The sequence below is a fragment of the Diaphorina citri genome, unplaced genomic scaffold, assembly GCF_000475195.1.
Source record: "Diaphorina citri unplaced genomic scaffold, Diaci psyllid genome assembly version 1.1 scaffold98, whole genome shotgun sequence".
In the NCBI taxonomy this organism is placed as follows: domain Eukaryota; kingdom Metazoa; phylum Arthropoda; class Insecta; order Hemiptera; family Psyllidae; genus Diaphorina; species Diaphorina citri.
The window spans coordinates 106,008-123,455 of record NW_007377535.1 but is presented as its reverse complement, the minus strand read 5'-3'; the positions used below and the strand labels follow the sequence as shown (position 1 = coordinate 123,455).

General features: G+C 38.5%; 3 protein-coding genes and 1 long non-coding RNA gene across 4 annotated transcripts in view; 3 read left to right on the top strand and 1 right to left on the bottom strand.

Moving 5' to 3' along the window:
* Positions 1–217: 217 nt before the first annotated feature.
* Positions 218–2,990, bottom strand: LOC103524420. The gene is made up of 2 exons (XM_017449598.2): positions 2,272–2,990; positions 218–2,106 (listed from the first exon to the last, which is right to left on the bottom strand). Exons 1-2 carry the CDS (start codon positions 2,988–2,990, stop codon positions 1,689–1,691), a joined length of 1,137 nt encoding a protein of 378 aa, XP_017305087.1. The 3' UTR covers positions 218–1,688.
* A 2,285-nt stretch (positions 2,991–5,275) lies between these two features.
* LOC103524418 lies at positions 5,276–7,553 on the top strand. The gene is made up of 3 exons (XM_026833518.1): positions 5,276–5,466; positions 6,286–6,609; positions 7,057–7,553. The coding sequence occupies exons 1-3, from the start codon at positions 5,376–5,378 to the stop codon at positions 7,551–7,553; spliced, it is 912 nt and encodes a 303-aa protein (XP_026689319.1). The 5' UTR covers positions 5,276–5,375.
* Positions 7,199–17,448, top strand: part of LOC103524416 (cap-specific mRNA (nucleoside-2'-O-)-methyltransferase 1) — a 34,520-nt gene continuing 24,270 nt past the window's right edge. Inside the window, exons 1-2 of the mRNA XM_026833517.1 lie at positions 7,199–7,437; positions 17,290–17,402. Of these exons, the coding sequence (XP_026689318.1) occupies positions 17,304–17,402 (99 nt within the window). The 5' untranslated portion in view covers positions 7,199–7,437; positions 17,290–17,303. The remainder of the gene's footprint in view (positions 7,438–17,289; positions 17,403–17,448) is intronic.
* LOC113473975 lies at positions 12,209–12,790 on the top strand. The gene is made up of 3 exons (XR_003395729.1): positions 12,209–12,342; positions 12,418–12,448; positions 12,631–12,790. It is a non-coding gene; the product is annotated as an uncharacterized LOC113473975 (long non-coding RNA).

The following is a 17,448-nucleotide window of genomic DNA, read 5'->3' as shown; positions in this document are numbered from 1 at the left end:
TAAGTCTAAGTTAAACATGTTTAAGTCTAAGTTAAACATGTTTAAGTCCAAGTTAAACATGTTTAAGTCTAAGTTAAACATGTTTAAGTCTAAGTTAAACATGTTTAAGTCTAAGTTAAACATGTTTAAGTCTAAGTTAAATATGTTTAAGTCTGAGTTTAAACATGGTTAATTTAAACTGATTTCTGATTGGCTGAAGTTAATTAGAAGTACAGAAGAACCAGTTAGTACAAGAGCTTATTCGTTTATTTTTAGGTTGTTTAAAATTTTCACTTCTTCCTATTCTGTGTAAGTGTTCCTCCCTCTCTCCCTCTCCCTTCCCTTCTCTTCCCTTTCCTTTCTCTCTCTTATGGCCCGGACCAATCTGAGGTTAAACATGTTTAAATCTGACGTAAGTTTAACATGTTTAAGTCTAAATTAAACATGTTTGAGTAAGTTAAACATGTTTAAGTCTAAGTTGAACAAGTTTAGGTCTAAGTTAAACATGTTTAAGTCTAAGTTAAACATGTTTAAGTCTAAGTTAAACATGTTTGAGTAAGTTAAACATGTTTAAGTCTAAGTTAAACATGTTTAAGTCTAGGTTAAACATGTTTAAGTCCAAGGTAAACATGTTTAAGTCTAAGTTAAATATGTTTAAGTCTGAGTTTAAACATGGTTAATTTAAACTGATTTCTGATTGGCTGAAGTTTAATCCTGCCTCGGTGGTGTAGTGACGACACCCGCCTAGTAAACAGGAGGGCGTGGGTTCAATACCAGTCGAGGTATGGAATTTTATCCTCAATATAATTTGAGAAATTGACCACAATAATAGTAGTAGCCTTCTGCTGGAGTAAAAGGACTTTTCAGTCCTATGCAAGCAGCATGAATAAGCACGAGAAGAAGACACAGGACGAGCCAATTAAACATGGCCAGAGACCATCACCCTGGTGTATGGCTGATAAAAGAGATATTTTCTCTATTTTGTCATCACCTTTTGGCTTTAGCTAAAGCCGCTACATTAACAACAACATTATTAATAGTCCAATAAGTTTAAACTCTGAGTTAAAAAGTTCAAACTGATTTTTAAACTCAAGATTGTGTTCCTGGTCATTAGACTAGTATTGTTGAACATCCCTTGAGGGGGTGGTCTTGACTTGGCTAAATTTTTATGCTTACATAAGCTTCCATACATAAGGAAATACTAGCCCTCAATGAATCCCTTAACCTGATAGGATGTTCAATAATACTAGCCCCAGTCCTAATGTTTCCCCAGCCCATGCCCCCGAGTACAAAATATTGAAACATGATCGAATTCTTCATTGTATCATCATGGCTATAATTTTATACTTCACTTCATCATTTTATATTTTTTAGATATTTAAACAAAATCAATAATCTTGTTTATTTTTAAATTATTTTATACCCATTTGGAAACGAAACAAAAAAAGCAAATTTGACCCTTTTTTTCTCATGTTAATTTATTACATTTTATACACTTATATGTACGAACCTTGTTTTGTTTTTCTTCGTTTTGTATTTTTAAATTTTAAGCTATGTATACCTCGCAAGTGTTACGTTGTTTTGAAAGAGAAAAAAGTAGGTAGGTAGTTGGTTGGCGCTAAAGCAGTCCTGCATCGAGATTCACAGATCCTCTAATGAATATTTTAACGACTTGAAATGTCTTTATCATCTTGAAAATTTTCATCTGGTTAGTTGTACACAGTGCCAATGTCATCTAAATATCTCATTGGTTTCTTGTCTTTTTTATCATCTTGTCTGGCATTTCTTACCGTACTTTCTATTTGGTCATCAGAAAGTCTTGCTGTTTCTATTACATGATTACTGGCGTAGCTTGTATTTTCTTCTATTTGGTCACTGGGATATATCGCAGATTCTATTATTTGATCAATAGAATGTTTTGCAGATTCCATCACTTGATCATATGGGTCTCTGATCATGTCTGTATCATATCTAGTATTCATCTCTCCATTCCGAGGTATCTCATCTATATACATGTCTGGATACAATGTAGGTGGTTTGGCTTTTATGTTGGTCCTGCTAGCACGTTTTTGAGCACACTCTATGCATTTGGGTTTTGGTGTTTGATTGTTGAAGTTGAACTTTTTAGTATCATATCTAGTATTCATCTCTCCATTCCGAGGTATCTCATCTATATACATGTCTGGATACAATGTAGGTGGTTTGGCTTTTATGTAGGTCCTGCTAGCACGTTTTTGAGCACACTTTATGCATTTGGGTTTTGGTGTTTGATTGTTGAAGTTGAACTTTTTGATTTTGTTATCAGTTAGGAAGTCTTTGTTGTGTTCTATTTCTACTTTCGGTTTGCTATTGTTGAAATCTTTTGTTATTTCTGAAATGTTTGTTTCATGCAAATTGTTCTTTTCGTTGTAGTCCAGTTCGTTTTCTACGCCATTACTACCTTCGCTTTTCCTATCTAATATTTCTTCAGAATCTTTTGTAACAACATAGTTCAGTTTAGAATGTGTTCCTTGATCTGTACTGCTTCCTTTGTTTTCTTCTTTTGGTTTCAAATTTTTCGCAGTCATATGTCGAACTGCATTTGGTGAAGCCTTCCATAAATTGAAGTTCGTCGTTTTTTGTTTGATATTCCTTGGTGCTGATTTCGTTTCTGTGGTAACTCTTTTACGGTATTGAGGTATCGCTTGTGTTCGTCTTTTGTCAATAGTTTTCATAGAAGTTTTGTTGTTTGTGAAAATATCACTCTTCAAAGGCCCATATTCGAGATCTGTTAGATCTATGAGTTTATGTGTCACATTGGGTTCAATCTTAACATCCTTGTCGTGAATATCAACTCTAGAATATTCTTGTTTGAATGTATTCTCATCCCTGCTGAAGGGTTTTACATATTTGGTCTTGTTTTTCTTTTGTGCTTCTAAAGTTCTCTGCTTGTTTCTCGTACTTAGCAGGTTTCTTAACATCCTTGTCGTGAATATCAACTCTAGAATATTCTTGTTTGAATGTATTCTCATCCCTGCTGAAGGGTTTTACATATTTGGTCATGTTTTTCTTTTGTGCTTCTAAAGTTCTCTGCTTGTTTCTCGTACTTAGCAGGTTGCGCTCGAAACATTATCGGAGTTAATCACCTCATAGAGTAATAGGAATCGAACCGTTCTTGAGAAACCGAACCTACGCCTACCCGGGCTGGCTTCAGGGCTGAATCCCGAGGATTTGAACCTACTCAGGCTTGTGAGCACTGATGTCCTACTCCCAGAGCCTACGCGACGCCTACCCAGGCGTTTAGCGGCCCCCTGTCTATACTTTGGTTCACCACCCACTTTACTTAGGGTTGCCAGAAAGTCTTTGACAAGCTTCTGGTGACCTTATCTTTCATAGCACAATTCAGGGGTAACTTAACTAAGCCCAGTCACTCACAATCAGACCGTCCTGAGCGTGTGTGGCAAAAAAAGCTTGAAACACAGGTCTCTCAGACCGTCTGACAGACCTAGATCTCAAGCCTTTTCCCGCGACACACGTTCTGATTCCTGAGGAGACCATTCCTCGTTTGTTTGTAATCAGTATAATAACGTTTTCTTCGAGCTTTTCCAATAGTGCGCTTGAACCTGATGTAATTTTCTTGTATGGTTGATGTCGTTTTGTTGTCACCTAAATTGATTTCTTTAGTTGATGTATAGTTCTCTGGTATGGCTTCAACATTGCCATGAAGAGTATTATTTTCCTTTGTTGACGGTAACCCTGCTTCAGTCGGTTGTGTGTATTGGGTAATGGAAGTCCAATTCGATTCTTGAACTTTAAGTGACAATAATATGATGATCACTTGGAGAACGTGTAGTAATTTTTTCTCCTAGAATTTCATTAGCATTATCCTTATTGCGCTCGCTTTCTTTATACCTAGTCTTGAGAATATCAAACACTCTACGTGTGTGTTTTTTGTTTTTATTTGTTACAATATTTAAATTATCATCAAAATTTGTGTTTTCATGTTTTGCCTTTTCATTGAACATAATCTGATCTGAATGTTCTGTAATGTCATTTTGACCCTTGTTCAAAATATTATATTGGTTTATGGTCTCATCTGGTAGCATTGTAGTTGTATAATCGGCACTCACCTTCTGGTGCTCATTGTCTGTATTCAATTCATCCAAAATGTTCTTTGTATGTTCATAATTTTTCATATTTAAACTATACCTTGGATTCGGTTCAAAGTTGTCTTTTTGTTCTGCTAAATTAGGTGTATCCTTATTTATCAAGTTTCCTACTTCAAGTTGCCCTTTTTTCATATAATTTAAAATTGAAAGTTTTTCTAAATCATTTACTTTGTAAGTCAAATCGTTGTTCTTAATGCGGTTTTCACTTCTTTTATGTTTTCTTTTTTTATAAAGACTCTTTTCATGTAAACTTTGTTTTATATTATTCTCTTTGTCACTCGGGAAATAGGCTCGCACATAAGCTTTCCTATTTTTACCCTTTACTTTTCTTTCCTGAGAATAACCGTCATTTGGATGAGTTGTCAAACTGATCATTTCATAATTTGGGATATTTTTCTCGTAATTTTCAATAACATGTCCTCTTTTTCTCATCTCGGCCCCTCGTGTTTTTCCATCTGGCATACCGCTTTGTGTTGTTTGTTCTTCGATGTAATTATTTAATAATGTAATCAAATAATTAATTTCCTTGCTTCTTGTCTTCTGAGTTCCTGGATGAAAAACATGTCCTCTTTTTCTCATCTCGGCCCCTCGTGTTTTTCCATCTGGCATACCGCTTTGTGTTGTTTGTTCTTCGATGTAATTATTTGATAATTTAATCAAATAATCAATTTCCTTGCTTCTTGTCTTCTGAGTTCCTGGATGAAGATTTGTATTGAAAAAAAAAAAAAAAAAAAATGACCCATAGGTCTACACCTGGGTGTTAAATTTATAGCTTGACTTGGACTTGAATCACCCATCTTTAAACCCAAAGATCACTGAGCTAATCAGCTAACTAATAACTGTAGTTTGTTCTCTTCCAATAAAGACTTGCCACTCCTTTCATTAAAAAAAAAAGTCTGTCCTTCTATTTTTTCCCCTCTCTCTTGTAGATTCCAATGATGACAGTGATGGAAGCAGTTCTGACAATGATTTCTTTGAAGCACCAGCAGAATCATCAGGCACTTTTTATCACAAACCAACTAGAAAGAGACTATCAACCGAAAGTTCTAATCCTGTTAGTGATGATGAATTTGGTCTCCGTAGGAAAAGGTCCATGTCATCTGACATCAATCAACGAGAATATTATTCCCCTCCTCCCATGACTTCCCATCGGGCACTTTTTATCACAAACCAACTAGAAAGAGACTATCAACCGAAAGTTCTAATCCTGTTAGTGATGATGAATTTGGTCTCCGCAGGAAAAGGTCCATGTCATCTGACATCAATCAACGAGAATATTATTCCCCTCCTCCCATGACTTCTGATTCAGACAGGAAACTCTCCGCCTCTTCAGACCAGGGTAGGCAACTGTTGAAAGCAGTGCTTATTTCTCATGGAACCAAGCATGAAGCTTGTAAATTGTAAATATGTATCACCTGGCCTTGAGATTTTTTAATCTTTATCTGCCACAAATGGCCTGTGTTGTTAAATTGTGCAAAAATAAATTAATTAAATAAAAACAAAATATCAATAAGTAGTACCTAGGATCACATATTGTCACCAAAATTAATTCAGTGGATCAAAGTAATCTTGATCTTTTTATGGTTTAGATTCTTATGATCCTAGTTATAGTTACATAATTTCCTTAGCTCTTTATGTTTTCCTCTTTTCAGAATCCCCGCCTCTTCAGACCAGGGTAGGCAACTGTTGAAAGCAGTGCTCATTTCTCATGGAACCAAGCATGAAGCTTGTAAATTGTAAATATGAAATATGTATCACCTGGCCTTGAGATTTTTTAATCTCTATCTGCCACAAATGGCCTGTGTTGTTAAATTGTGTAAAAATAAATTAATTAAATAAAAACAAAATATCAATAAGTAGTACCTAGGATCACATATTGTCACCAAAATTAATCCAGTGGATCAAAGTAATCTTGATCTTTTTATGGTTTAGATTCTTATGATCCTAGTTATAGTCTTATAGTTACATAATTTCCTTAGCTCTTTGTGTTTTCCTCTTTCAGAATCACAATAAGTAGTACCTAGGATCACATATTGTCACCAAAATTAATCCAGTGGATCAAAGTAATCTTGATCTTTTTATGGTTTAGATTCTTTATTCTTATGATCCTAGTTATAGTTACATAATTTCCTTAGCTCTTTATGTTTTCCTCTTTCAGAATCCACCAAAGGCTACTACTCGCCACCCCCTGTCCTATCAGATTCAGAAAGAAAATATTCCACAGATTCTGATCGTCGCAAGTATTCCATTGATTCTGATAATCGGAAATACTCGATATCTTCTGATCAAGCATTTGGAGACACAGCATATTATTCGCCTCCTCCCATCTCCGATATAGAGAGGAAGAGATCAATCTCATCAGATGTACAAGTCTACTCGCCTCCTCCTGTGTCTGATTCAGAGGCACATGTTGTAGATGACAGCGATTGTTCAGATAATCAGATCAGTCATTCCAAGAAGACACAGGACTTTTACTATGGAGGTAAATTGTTTATCCTAATACAAATAGATTAAACTTGCTAAAGAAATCAGTTGGTCCTGGGGAAAAAGTGAGCAAAATAAACCAAGAAGACACAGGACTTTTACTATGGAGGTAAATTGTTTATCCTAATACAAATAGATTAAACTTGCTAAAGAAATCAGTTGGTCCTGAGGAAAAAGTGAGCAAAATAAAGAGTCATTCCAAGAAGACACAGGACTTTTACTATGGAGGTAAATTGTTTATCCTAATACAAATAGATTAAACTTGCTAAAGAAATCAGTCCTGGGGAAAAAGTGAGCAAAATAAAGTGTGAACTGTCTTGTTGTTAATGTCAGATTTATTTTTTATTTTAATCTTTGATGCAAGTGTCTAATGTTCAATGATAATTTTATATCTCTTCCTTCCATTCTCTCTCCCTTCCCCCTATCTCTCTCCATATTCCCTCAGGAGCTCGGGAAGATAATTCCGCTTCAGCCGACACGCCCACATCTAGCTCTAGCAAGTTCAACTTCTACAACAACAGCAGTGGTACGAGTGATGGGGAACACACTGGTGCTGCTCCCTATACGAGGAACGGGGAACGTAGCTCTAGCAAGTTCAACTTCTACAACAACAGCAGTGGTACGAGTGATGGGGAACACACTGGTGCTGCTCCCTATACGAGGAACGGGAAACAAAGCGTGCCGTCAGAGAGTGATGATGATGAGAGCTCTAGTGCTGCCCTCTACGCGAGCGGGAACAAGAGGAGCGTGCCGTCCGAGAGTGATGATGAAGAGGATCAACGCAAGAGACAGCGGCTGGATTCTGAATTGTCTGAGCTTAGCAGTGGTGAGTTGTTAGGTGTTCATACGGCCCACCTCGGTGGCCGAGTGGTCAAGAGCACCGATTCTCGACCCGGAGGTGTTGGGTTCAAATCGCGGCCAGAGCGGAAATTTTCCAGCTAAACTTTTTCGTTCTTGGGTAGGCAAATAGGCATGGATGAAAAAGAATGTTTTTTCTCATCTCGGCCCCTCGTGTTTTTCCATCTGGCATACCGCTTTGTGTTGTTTGTTCTTCGATGTAATTATTTAATAATGTAATGAAATAATCAATTTCCTTGCTTCTTGTCTTCTGAGTTCCTGGATGAAAATTTGTATTGTTTTGTGTATTGCTGGATACGTGCTGATATTGTTTATCTGGTTCTAGTGTTGGCCTTTTGGTTTCATATGGTGTTACTATTTGTTGTTTATGTCCATCGCGGGTTAGTATCTGTTGTTTGTGTCTCTTGTTAAGAGGTCGCTGTGTTCCACGTGCCCAACCTGTAATGAAAATGAATTATTCAAATAACTACATTAACCATATTCCTATTTAGTTTTCTTTGGTAAGCTATTTCTTTGCACATTAGTTCATTCCAAATCTATTTAGGATTTTAAATTTTTCAACCTTACCTCCTGCTTCCGATTGCATCTTCCCATTTCGTTTCCCCTCGTCATGACTATTACTGTGATCTGGATCTTCATTTTCCTTGTTCCCGGTCCCAAACTCTTCAGTTTTCTCTTCAATATCCTCATGTTCATCAGTTTGGTCATCATTTAGATTAACTTTTCCATCATTTATATCTTTTTGTCCATCAAGTAGATTATCTTTTTCATCATTTAGCTCCTTTTGTCCACCATTTCGTTCATCTTTTCTATCATTTAGAACAACTTGTCTTTTGACTTTGGCCACGGATCCATTGTTGTGAGCTTCAGTCATCATTTAGATTAACTTTTCCATCATTTATATCTTTTTGTCCATCAAGTAGATTATCTTTTTCATCATTTAGCTCCTTTTGTCCATCATTTCGTTCATTTTTGCTATCATTTAGGACAACTTGTCTTTTGACTTTGGCCACGGATCCATTGTTGTGAGCTTCGTACGTGTGAATTTCTACACTGCCATGTTGTGTACATGTAAAGTAAAGCTGGTTGTCTGTTAGATTGGAGCTGCATCGGATTCGGTTGATGAAGTGTGTTCTGGACGAGTATTGGATCAGATTCTTGTTGTACACATTCTAGTGGAGAGAAATAAACATGTAAGTGGTAATGGTAAGCTGTAAGCCACACATTGTCGACGGCGGGTCGATAGACGAGGTGAATCTCTGTCGAGGCAGTGTGGATGGTTTAGTCGACATCGATCGACGGCCGTCGACTATGTGTGTATACAGTGATCACCTGAAGATAAATCAAAAGAAAAAGTTTCACCTCATATACTTGTGTAGGTTGGAGGGTTGGAGCCCTAAAGTACTCTTTTTTTCGTACAATTTATGTACTTGTGTTTTTCGCAACAATTTTATTGCTCATCTGATATCTTCTGGCACTCTTTTTGTCAAGGGAGAAAATAAGGAATTTCTCTATCCTAGTTTCATGACCTATCTAAATGACTTACCCAATAATCTTTTGTGTTCAATAGTGTCCACAGCTTTTCTATAGCAATCCACATTAAAGTCATTGCTTCTATTCACCGCATTAAACAAAGTTGACCCCGTCGATTGACAAGGTGAAGAAGTGAATCTATGTTGTCGAGGCAGTGTACGGTTTCAGTCGACGTCGATCGACGGCGTCGACTATGTGTGGACATACCTTCAGGACATCCTATACACTACCGGAGCTCGAGTGCCCTTAAGGTAATATCCATCAAGGTACCTTAAAGAGAACCAGCCTGGTGGCGGAAACTGGAACTGACGAGGCATCGGGGTCGGGCACCAAAGTACAAAAATAAACGCGCTTCCCTTCTTCCCCCTCTGTTTTTCCTTGGTGGTGTAGTGGTTAGGACGCTCGCCTGGCAATCAGGAGAACATGGGTTCCATCCCAGCTGAGGAATATCCTAGTTTCATGACCTATCTAAATGACTTACCCAATAATCTTTTGTGTTCAATAGTGTCCACAGCTTTTCTATAGCAATCCACATTGAAGTCATTGCTTCTGTTCACAGCATTATGCGCTTCCCTTCTTCCCCCTCTGTTTTTCCTTGGTGGTGTAGTGGTTAGGACGCTCGCCTGGCAATCAGGAGAACATGGGTTCCATCCGAGCTGAGGAATGGAATAGGTGGTACAAGTACGCAGCAGAGAGCTTCAAGTCATTGTGTGTAAACTGTGCTATGCTGCTGAAGATGTGTGCAAACACTTTTTGTATATCTCTTAAGGTTAGATTCGTCTGCGCCAGAAAAAGATCAATGCTAGGCACGAGTCTGAGTTTCAACTACAAGTACGCAGCAGACAGCTTCAAGTCATTGTGTGTAAACTGTGCTATGCTGCTGAAGATGTGTGCAAACACTTTTTGTATATCTCCTAAGGTTAGATTCGTCTGCGCCAGAAAAAGATCAATGCTAGGCACGAGTCTGAGTTTCAATGCTGTTTTGATTTTCCACAAAGCTTGATGAAGATCTGGAGTGAAGTAACTTCCCCTCTGCGTTAAAATGTAATTCAACACCGAGACCAAGTTGTTTCTGAATTGTTTTGCCTCCATAATGGTTCTTGTTCTCTGAGTCATCAAAAGTGATTCTGTATTGGTTTCAGTTGTATATTTACCATGCTGTATTTTGTTCCTGAGGAGACCATTCCTCGTTTGTTTGTAATCAGTATAATAACGTTTTCTTCGAGCTTTTACACTAGAAAGAAAATGGCTAACTTGACGTACGTATGAAATAGGTGAGAACGAACAACGTACATGATTCCATGGCTAACTTAATCGAGCTAAGAAAATATAAGGACTGCGATTTTAATCTAAAACCGCTCGAAACATTATCGGAGTTAATCACCTCATAGAGTAATAGGAATCGAACCGTTCTTGAGAAACCGAACCTACGCCTACCCGGGCTTCAGGGCTGAATCCCGAGGATTTATAAAACAGCTCGAAACATTATCGGAGTTAATCACCTCATAGAGTAATAGGAATCGAACCGTTCTTGAGAAACCGAACCTACGCCTACCTGGGCGGGCTTCAGGGCTGAATCCCGAGGATTTGAACCTTCTCAGTCTTGTGAGCACTGATGTCCTACTCCCAGAGCCTACGCGACGCCTACCCAGGCGTTTAGCGGCCCCCCGTCTATAATTTGGTGCATTAAGGTGTACCATGCGTACGCTAGGGTATAACTTCCGTACTCAACGATACGATGTTTGTACCGTTCGTACGCAACGATGAACACAAAAGGGAGTAGGTACCGTCCGTACACAAGCGAGTACCGTGAATAACTCAACGATGTATCGTCCGTACGCAAGAGTGTACTGTCCTTACGTAAAGTTGTACCGTACGTACGGCAAGGTGTACCGTTCCTACACAAGGTAGTAGTGTCCTTACGCAAAGATGCACTATCACAGTAAAAATCGACATATGAAAAGGGAAAAAATAATACCTCCGTGAAATTTTGGGAATAACGGCGCGGCTCGTAGCGACTCTCCAGTACGTCTGACAAAAAAACTGTCAATAGGTAGGTATATATAAAATGTAGGAAATTTTATTCTCTACATTTTATCTGTGGACACTATTTTCGTACGGTGAATGGTTTTCGAGTTATGTACGAAAATGTAAAAAAAGTCGTTTTGGCGGCAGTTTAAGAAAGTTATTCCCAAAGTTTCACGGAGGTATTATTTTTTTCCCTTATTACCCCGCCTTTTGTGTCTTACTTTACTGTACACTGTACTACACCGTTCGTACTCAATATGATGTCCTGAAGTCAAAGTTTACAAGACCGTCCGTACGCAAAAGGGTGTGCAATCCGTAGAATCTGTACGCAAGGGTGTACCGTTCGAACGTAAGGGTGTACCGTCCTTATGCTGTGAATACTACTCAATACAAAATAGGCCTAGGTTCATCAAGGGGGCCTGAAACCATTTCTGTAGCAAGGGAAATTTCAGGCTGTTTAAGGTCCCCCAGTCAGCCTAGTTAGCTTAGTTGGTAGTGCGTCTGCCTTGTAAGCGCTAGGCCGCGGGTTCGATTCCCGCCCGGGGCGGATTTTATCCTGATGGGATAATGTTCGTTCTCGGAACGGCTGGCTTTCTCGTATCCTGTCTTCCTTCTCTCTTCGATTTCGGGACGATAAGACCATAGCTCAGTTACAGTTCCCTCTGTCAAACCTCTTTAAAAAAAAATAAGTACGGTCCGTCTGTAGTCCCTCAAACCTATTCTAGGCCTGATCAGAAACGAGATCTCGTTTCTCGTATGTTAGAAGATCTAATAGCTGTGCAATATGTACGCGTACGAAATTACTACTCAACTCGTGTCTGATTACCACTCAACTTTCCAGTTACACATACTCAACCCCGTGTCAAGTGTCCAGCGTATGAGAATCGAACCCGAGCCGAGTAGGTACCTACCTACCTACGCTACTCTTGAGATTCAGCAGAACTCCCAGAAAAAATATTTCCGAACTTCATAAGAGCAAAGTTGCAACGTGTAAATCAACCTTTATCGAGACCGTGTGAATGGTTCCTGAAAATTTCAAAACAACAGCGACAGCGCGGCAAAATTTGAAAACTGCCGAATCTGCGGAATCTGAAAAATTCGCTTTTTGAAAACTTAAAAAATGGTTCCTGAAAATTTCAAAACAACAGCGACAGCGCGGCAAAATTTGAAAACTGCCGAATCTGCGGAATCTGAAAAATTCGCTTTTTGGAAAGTTAAAATTTTAAAATGTTAAAAAGAGTTTTTCATTTTTCACTGATTTTCTTCTAATTTTCCAATGTTACCTTTGCTTTTCCTGACGTTACCCCTCTAGGTATTTTTCATTTTTCACTGATTTTCTTCTAATTTTCCAATGTTACCTTTGCTTTTCCTGACGTTACCCCTCTAGGTATTAACTTTCATGTTATAAACATTACCAGGTGAAGGTTGACATCTGCTTCAGTAAATTTTTTTGACAAGGTCCAAAGTTCAGAGAGCCAGGAGGTTTGACTAATCTATTATTAGTCAGTTAACTGTATCAGTGACACTACATACTTGCGAGGAACTATGTCAGCAGAGTTCATAGGTAAGATAAGATAAGGAGTGTTGTGAATGCCGCCAGGTGAAGGTTGACATCTGCTTCAGTGAATTTTTTTGACAAGGTCCAAAGTTCAGAGAGCCAGGAGGTTTGACTAATCTATTATTATTAGCCACCAAGTCAGTTAACTGTATCAAGTGTATCAGTGACACTACATACTTGCGAGGAACTATGTCAGCAGAGTTCATAGGTAAGATAAGATAAGGAGTTTTATGATTGCCGCTATTCATAGGAAAATATTGTGGGAAAGGTACTTGCTGTTTGCCGATCTATTGTAGACTTTTATTACCATTATGTAACCAAGGAGAGGCACAAAGAGAAATTTCAATTTTGTCAATCTTGAATAGTTAACACAAATGCTGTTTTCAAAATAAAGCAGATACCTACTCACAGATTTACAGTCTCATGTTAACTCTACATTGGTCATATTTTTGATGTAGGGTAGGTATTCAATTCAGATATTTTTGTCAAAAAAATTGACCCATAGGTCTACACCTGGGTGTTAAATTTATAGCTTGACTTGGACTTGAACCACCCATCTTTAAACCCAAAGATCACTGAGCTAATCAGCTAACTAATAAGTGTATTTTGTTCTCTTCCAATAAAGACTTGCCACTCCTTTCATTGAAAAAAAAAAAATTGTCTGTCCTTCTATTTTTTCCCCTCTCTCTTCTTCGGACCCGATAGGTGGCGCCAGTTACCAGAAAAGTCCAGGGGACCAAGGTACAACGGGGGCCAAGGTACGACTAGACACTGTAGATTGAGTACGAATAGACTATCTTTGGACAAGCAACCACACTAGTAGATCATTGATGGCCGAGGCCACAAGTGAGCGTATTTGGATTAACTTCGGATCAAGCAATCTGATTGGGGTTGATTTCAAAAAATTCCGCCCGGGGCGGATTTTATCCTGATGGGATAATGTTCGTTCTCGGAACGGCTGGCTTTCTCCTATCCTGTCTTCCTTCTCTCTTCGATTTCGGGACGATAAGACCATAGCAGTTACAGTTCCCTCTTAAAAAAAAAAATAATAATAATAATAATAAGTACGGTCCGTCCGTAACTCCGTAGTCCCTGAAACTTATTCTAGGCCTGATCAGAAACGAGATCTCGTTTCTCGTATGTTAGGAGATCTAATAGCTGTGCAATGTGTACGTACGAAATTACTACTCAATTCGTGTCTGATTACTACTCAACTTTCCAGTTACACATACTCAACCCCGTGTCAAGTGTCCAGCGTATGAGAATCGAACCCGAGTAGATACCTACCTACCTACGCTACTATTGAGATTCAGCAGAACTCCCAGAAAAAATATTTCCGAACTTCATAAGAGCAAAGTTGCAACGTGTAAATCAACCTTTATCGAGACCGTGTGAATGGTTCCTGAAAATTTCGAAACAACAGCGCGGCAAAATTTGAAAACTGCCGAATCTGCGGAATTTGAAAATTTGGCTTTTTGGAAAGTTAAAAAGAGTTTTTCATTTTTCACTGATTTTCTTCTAATTTTCCAATGTTACCTTTGCTTTTCCTGACGTTACCCTTCTAGGTACTAACTTTCATGTTTTAAACATTACCAGGTGAAGGTTGACATCTGCTTCAGTGAATTTTTTTGACAAGGTCCAAAGTTCAGAGAGCCAGGAGGTTTGACTAATCTATTATTAGCCACCAATGTTTTGCCTTTTCATTGAACATAATCTGATCTGAATGTTCTGTAATGTCATTTTGACCCTTGTTCAAAATATTATATTGGTTTATGATCTCATCCGGTAGCATTGTAGTTGTATAATCGGCACTCACCTTCTGGTGCTCATTGTCTGTATTCAATTCATCCAAAATGTTCTCTGTATGTTCATAATTTTTCATATTTAAACTATACCTTGGATTCGGTTCAAAGTTGTCTTTTTGTCCTGCTAAATTAGGTGTATCCTTATTTATCAAGTTTCCTACTTCAATTTGCCCTTTTTTCATATAATTTAAAATTGAAAGTTTTTCTAAATCATTTACTTTGTAAGTCAAATCGTTGTTCTTAGAAGTGACAATAATATGATGATCACTTGGAGAACGTGTAGTAATTTTTTCTCCTAGAATTTCATTAGCATTATCCTTATTGCGCTCGCTATCTTTATACCTAGTCTTGAGAATATCAAACACTCTACGTGTGTGTTTTTTGTTTTTATTTGTTACAATACTTAAATTATCATTCTGTATCAAGTGTATCAGTGACACTACATACTTGCGAGGAACTATGTCAGCAGAGTTCATAGGTAAGATAAGATAAGGAGTGTTGTGATTGCCACTATTCATAGGAAAATATTGTGGGAAAGGTACTTGCTGTTTGCCGATCTATTGTAGACTTATTATTACCATTATGTAACCAAGAAGAGGCACAAAGAGAAATTAATTTTGTCAATCTTGAATAGTTAACAAAAATGCCGTTTTCAAAATAAAGCAGATACCTACTCACAGATTTAGAGTCTCATGTTAACTCTACATTGGTCATATTTTTGATGTAGGGTAGGTACTCAATTCAGTTGTTTTTGTAAAAAAAAAAAAAAAAAAAAAAAAAAACCCCAAAGGTCCACCCCGGGGTGTTAAATTTAAAGTTAAGCTATTTCTTTGCACATTAGTTCATTCCAAATCTATTTAGGATTTTAAATTTTTCAACCTTACCTCCTGCTTCCGATTGCATCTTCCCATTTCGTTTCCCCTCGTCATGACTATTACTGTGATCTGGATCTTCATTTTCCTTGTTCCCGGTCCCAAACTCTTCAGTTTTCTCTTCAATATCCTCATGTTCATCAGTTTGGTCATCATTTAGATTAACTTTTCCATCATTTATATCTTTTTGTCCATCAAGTAGATTATCTTTTTCATCATTTAGCTCCTTTTGTCCACCATTTCGTTCATCTTTTCTATCATTTAGGACAACTTGTCTTTTGACTTTGGCCACGGATCCATTGTTGTGAGCTTCATACGTGTGAATTTCTACACTGCCATGTTGTGTACATGTAAAGTAAAGCTGGTTGTCTGTTAGATTGGAGCTGCATCGGATTCGGTTGATGAAGTGTGTTCTGGACGAGTATTGGATCAGATTCTTGTTGTACACATTCTAGTGGAGAGAAATAAACATGTAAGTGGTAATGGTAAGCTGTAAGCCACACATTGTCGACGGCGGGTCGATAGACGAGGTGAATCTCTGTCGAGGCAGTGTGGATGGTTTAGTCGACATCGATCGACGGCCGTCGACTATGTGTGTATACAGCTTACCAGCTTTCGAGAGTGTAGTGTACTATCGAAACAAGACTATCCTAAAGCTGTGTCCACACAAAGTTGACCCCGTCGATTGACAAGGTGAAGAAGTGAATCTATGTTGTCGAGGCAGTGTGGACGGTTTAGTCGACATCGATCGACGGCCGCCGACTATGTGTGTATACAGCTTATCAGCTTTCGACAGTGTAGTGTACTATCGAAACAAGACTATCCTAAAGCTGTGTCCACACAAAGTTGACCCCGTCGATTGACAAGGTGAAGAAGTGAATCTATGTTGTCGAGGCAGTGTACGGTTTCAGTCGACGTCGATCGACGGGGTCAACTATGTGTGGACACACCTTCAGGACATCCTATACCGCACCAGAGCTCGAGTGCCCTTAAGGTAATATCCATCAAGGTACCTTAATATTTTTTTTTTTTTTTTTTTTTTTTTTTTTCAAATTAGGCGCTTACTTACTTACCAACTAAAGATAAATTATATAGCTATTAACAAAAGAGCAATACTTACCGCCGTATGTATGAAGTCTAAAGATAAACTTTAGTTTAACTTGAAATGAAAATCTTGCCAGTTATCTCAAGAAATGACATGAAATTGGCAACATTTTTCGTCTTAAGTTAAACTAAAGTTTAACTTTGGCTTTCATTCATACGACGGTCACCACCCACTTTACTTAGGGTTGCCAGAAAGTCTTTGACAAGCTTCTGGTGACCTTATCTTTCATAGCACAATTCAGGGGTAACTTGCAGTCACTCACGATCAGACCGTCCTGAACGTGTGTGGCGAAAAAAGCTTGAAACAGGTCTCTCAGACCGTCTGACAGACCTAGATCTCAAGCCTTTTCCCGGCACACACGTTCCGTCGGCGTGAGTGTGAGTGGCGGACATAAGGACCGAAGGACATACTTACATACGAAACGTAGAACAGGGCACACGACACTAGAAAATGGGAAACAAAGCGTGCCGTCAGAGAGTGACGATGATGAGAGCTCTAGTGCTGCCCTCTACGCGAGCGGGAACAAGAGGAGCGTGCCATCCGAGAGTGATGATGAAGAGGATCAACGCAAAAGACAGCGGCTGGATTCTGAATTGTCTGAGCTTAGCAGTGGTGAGTTGTTAGGTTTTCATACGGCCCACCTCGGTGGCCGAGTGGTCAAGAGCACCGATTCTCGACCCGGAGGTGCTGGGTTCAAATCGCGGCCAGAGCGGAAATTTTCCACCTAAACTTTTTCGTTCTTGGGTTGGCAAATAGGCATGGATGAAAAAGAATGTACCTTGAAGTAATGCAAAAGTGGTGCCGAGGTACATTTTTTTTTCTTTTTTTTCAAATTAGGCGCTTACCAACTAAGATAGCTATTAACAAAAGAGCAATACTCAATATCTTAATAAAAATATAATTGATATTTTGCTTTCAGCTCCATCCAGAAAGATGAGTACCCAATCAGAATCGTCTGAGAATAACTTCGGCCTACCCTCATATAAACCTGCTGACACCAAACTGTACAGTAATGTAGCTGAGAAACTTATGGTAAGTTTATTCAACACCTTTGAACAGCCTAGGATGCGTTTCGTTC

Excerpts from the sequence above, each read along its gene's own strand:
- LOC103524420 (XM_017449598.2), bottom strand. The coding sequence starts at position 2,990 with ATGAGAATACATTCAAACAAGAATATTCTAGAGTTGATATTCACGACA. Across the intron at positions 2,107-2,271 it reads TTCCTAACTGATAACAAAAT|TAAAAAGTTCAACTTCAACA; the intron begins CAAAAAGTTCAA and ends TAGATATGATAC.
- LOC103524418 (XM_026833518.1), top strand. The coding sequence starts at position 5,376 with ATGTCATCTGACATCAATCAACGAGAATATTATTCCCCTCCTCCCATG. Across the intron at positions 5,467-6,285 it reads CTCCGCCTCTTCAGACCAGG|AATCCACCAAAGGCTACTAC; the intron begins GTAGGCAACTGT and ends TTCCTCTTTCAG. Across the intron at positions 6,610-7,056 it reads ACAGGACTTTTACTATGGAG|GAGCTCGGGAAGATAATTCC; the intron begins GTAAATTGTTTA and ends ATATTCCCTCAG.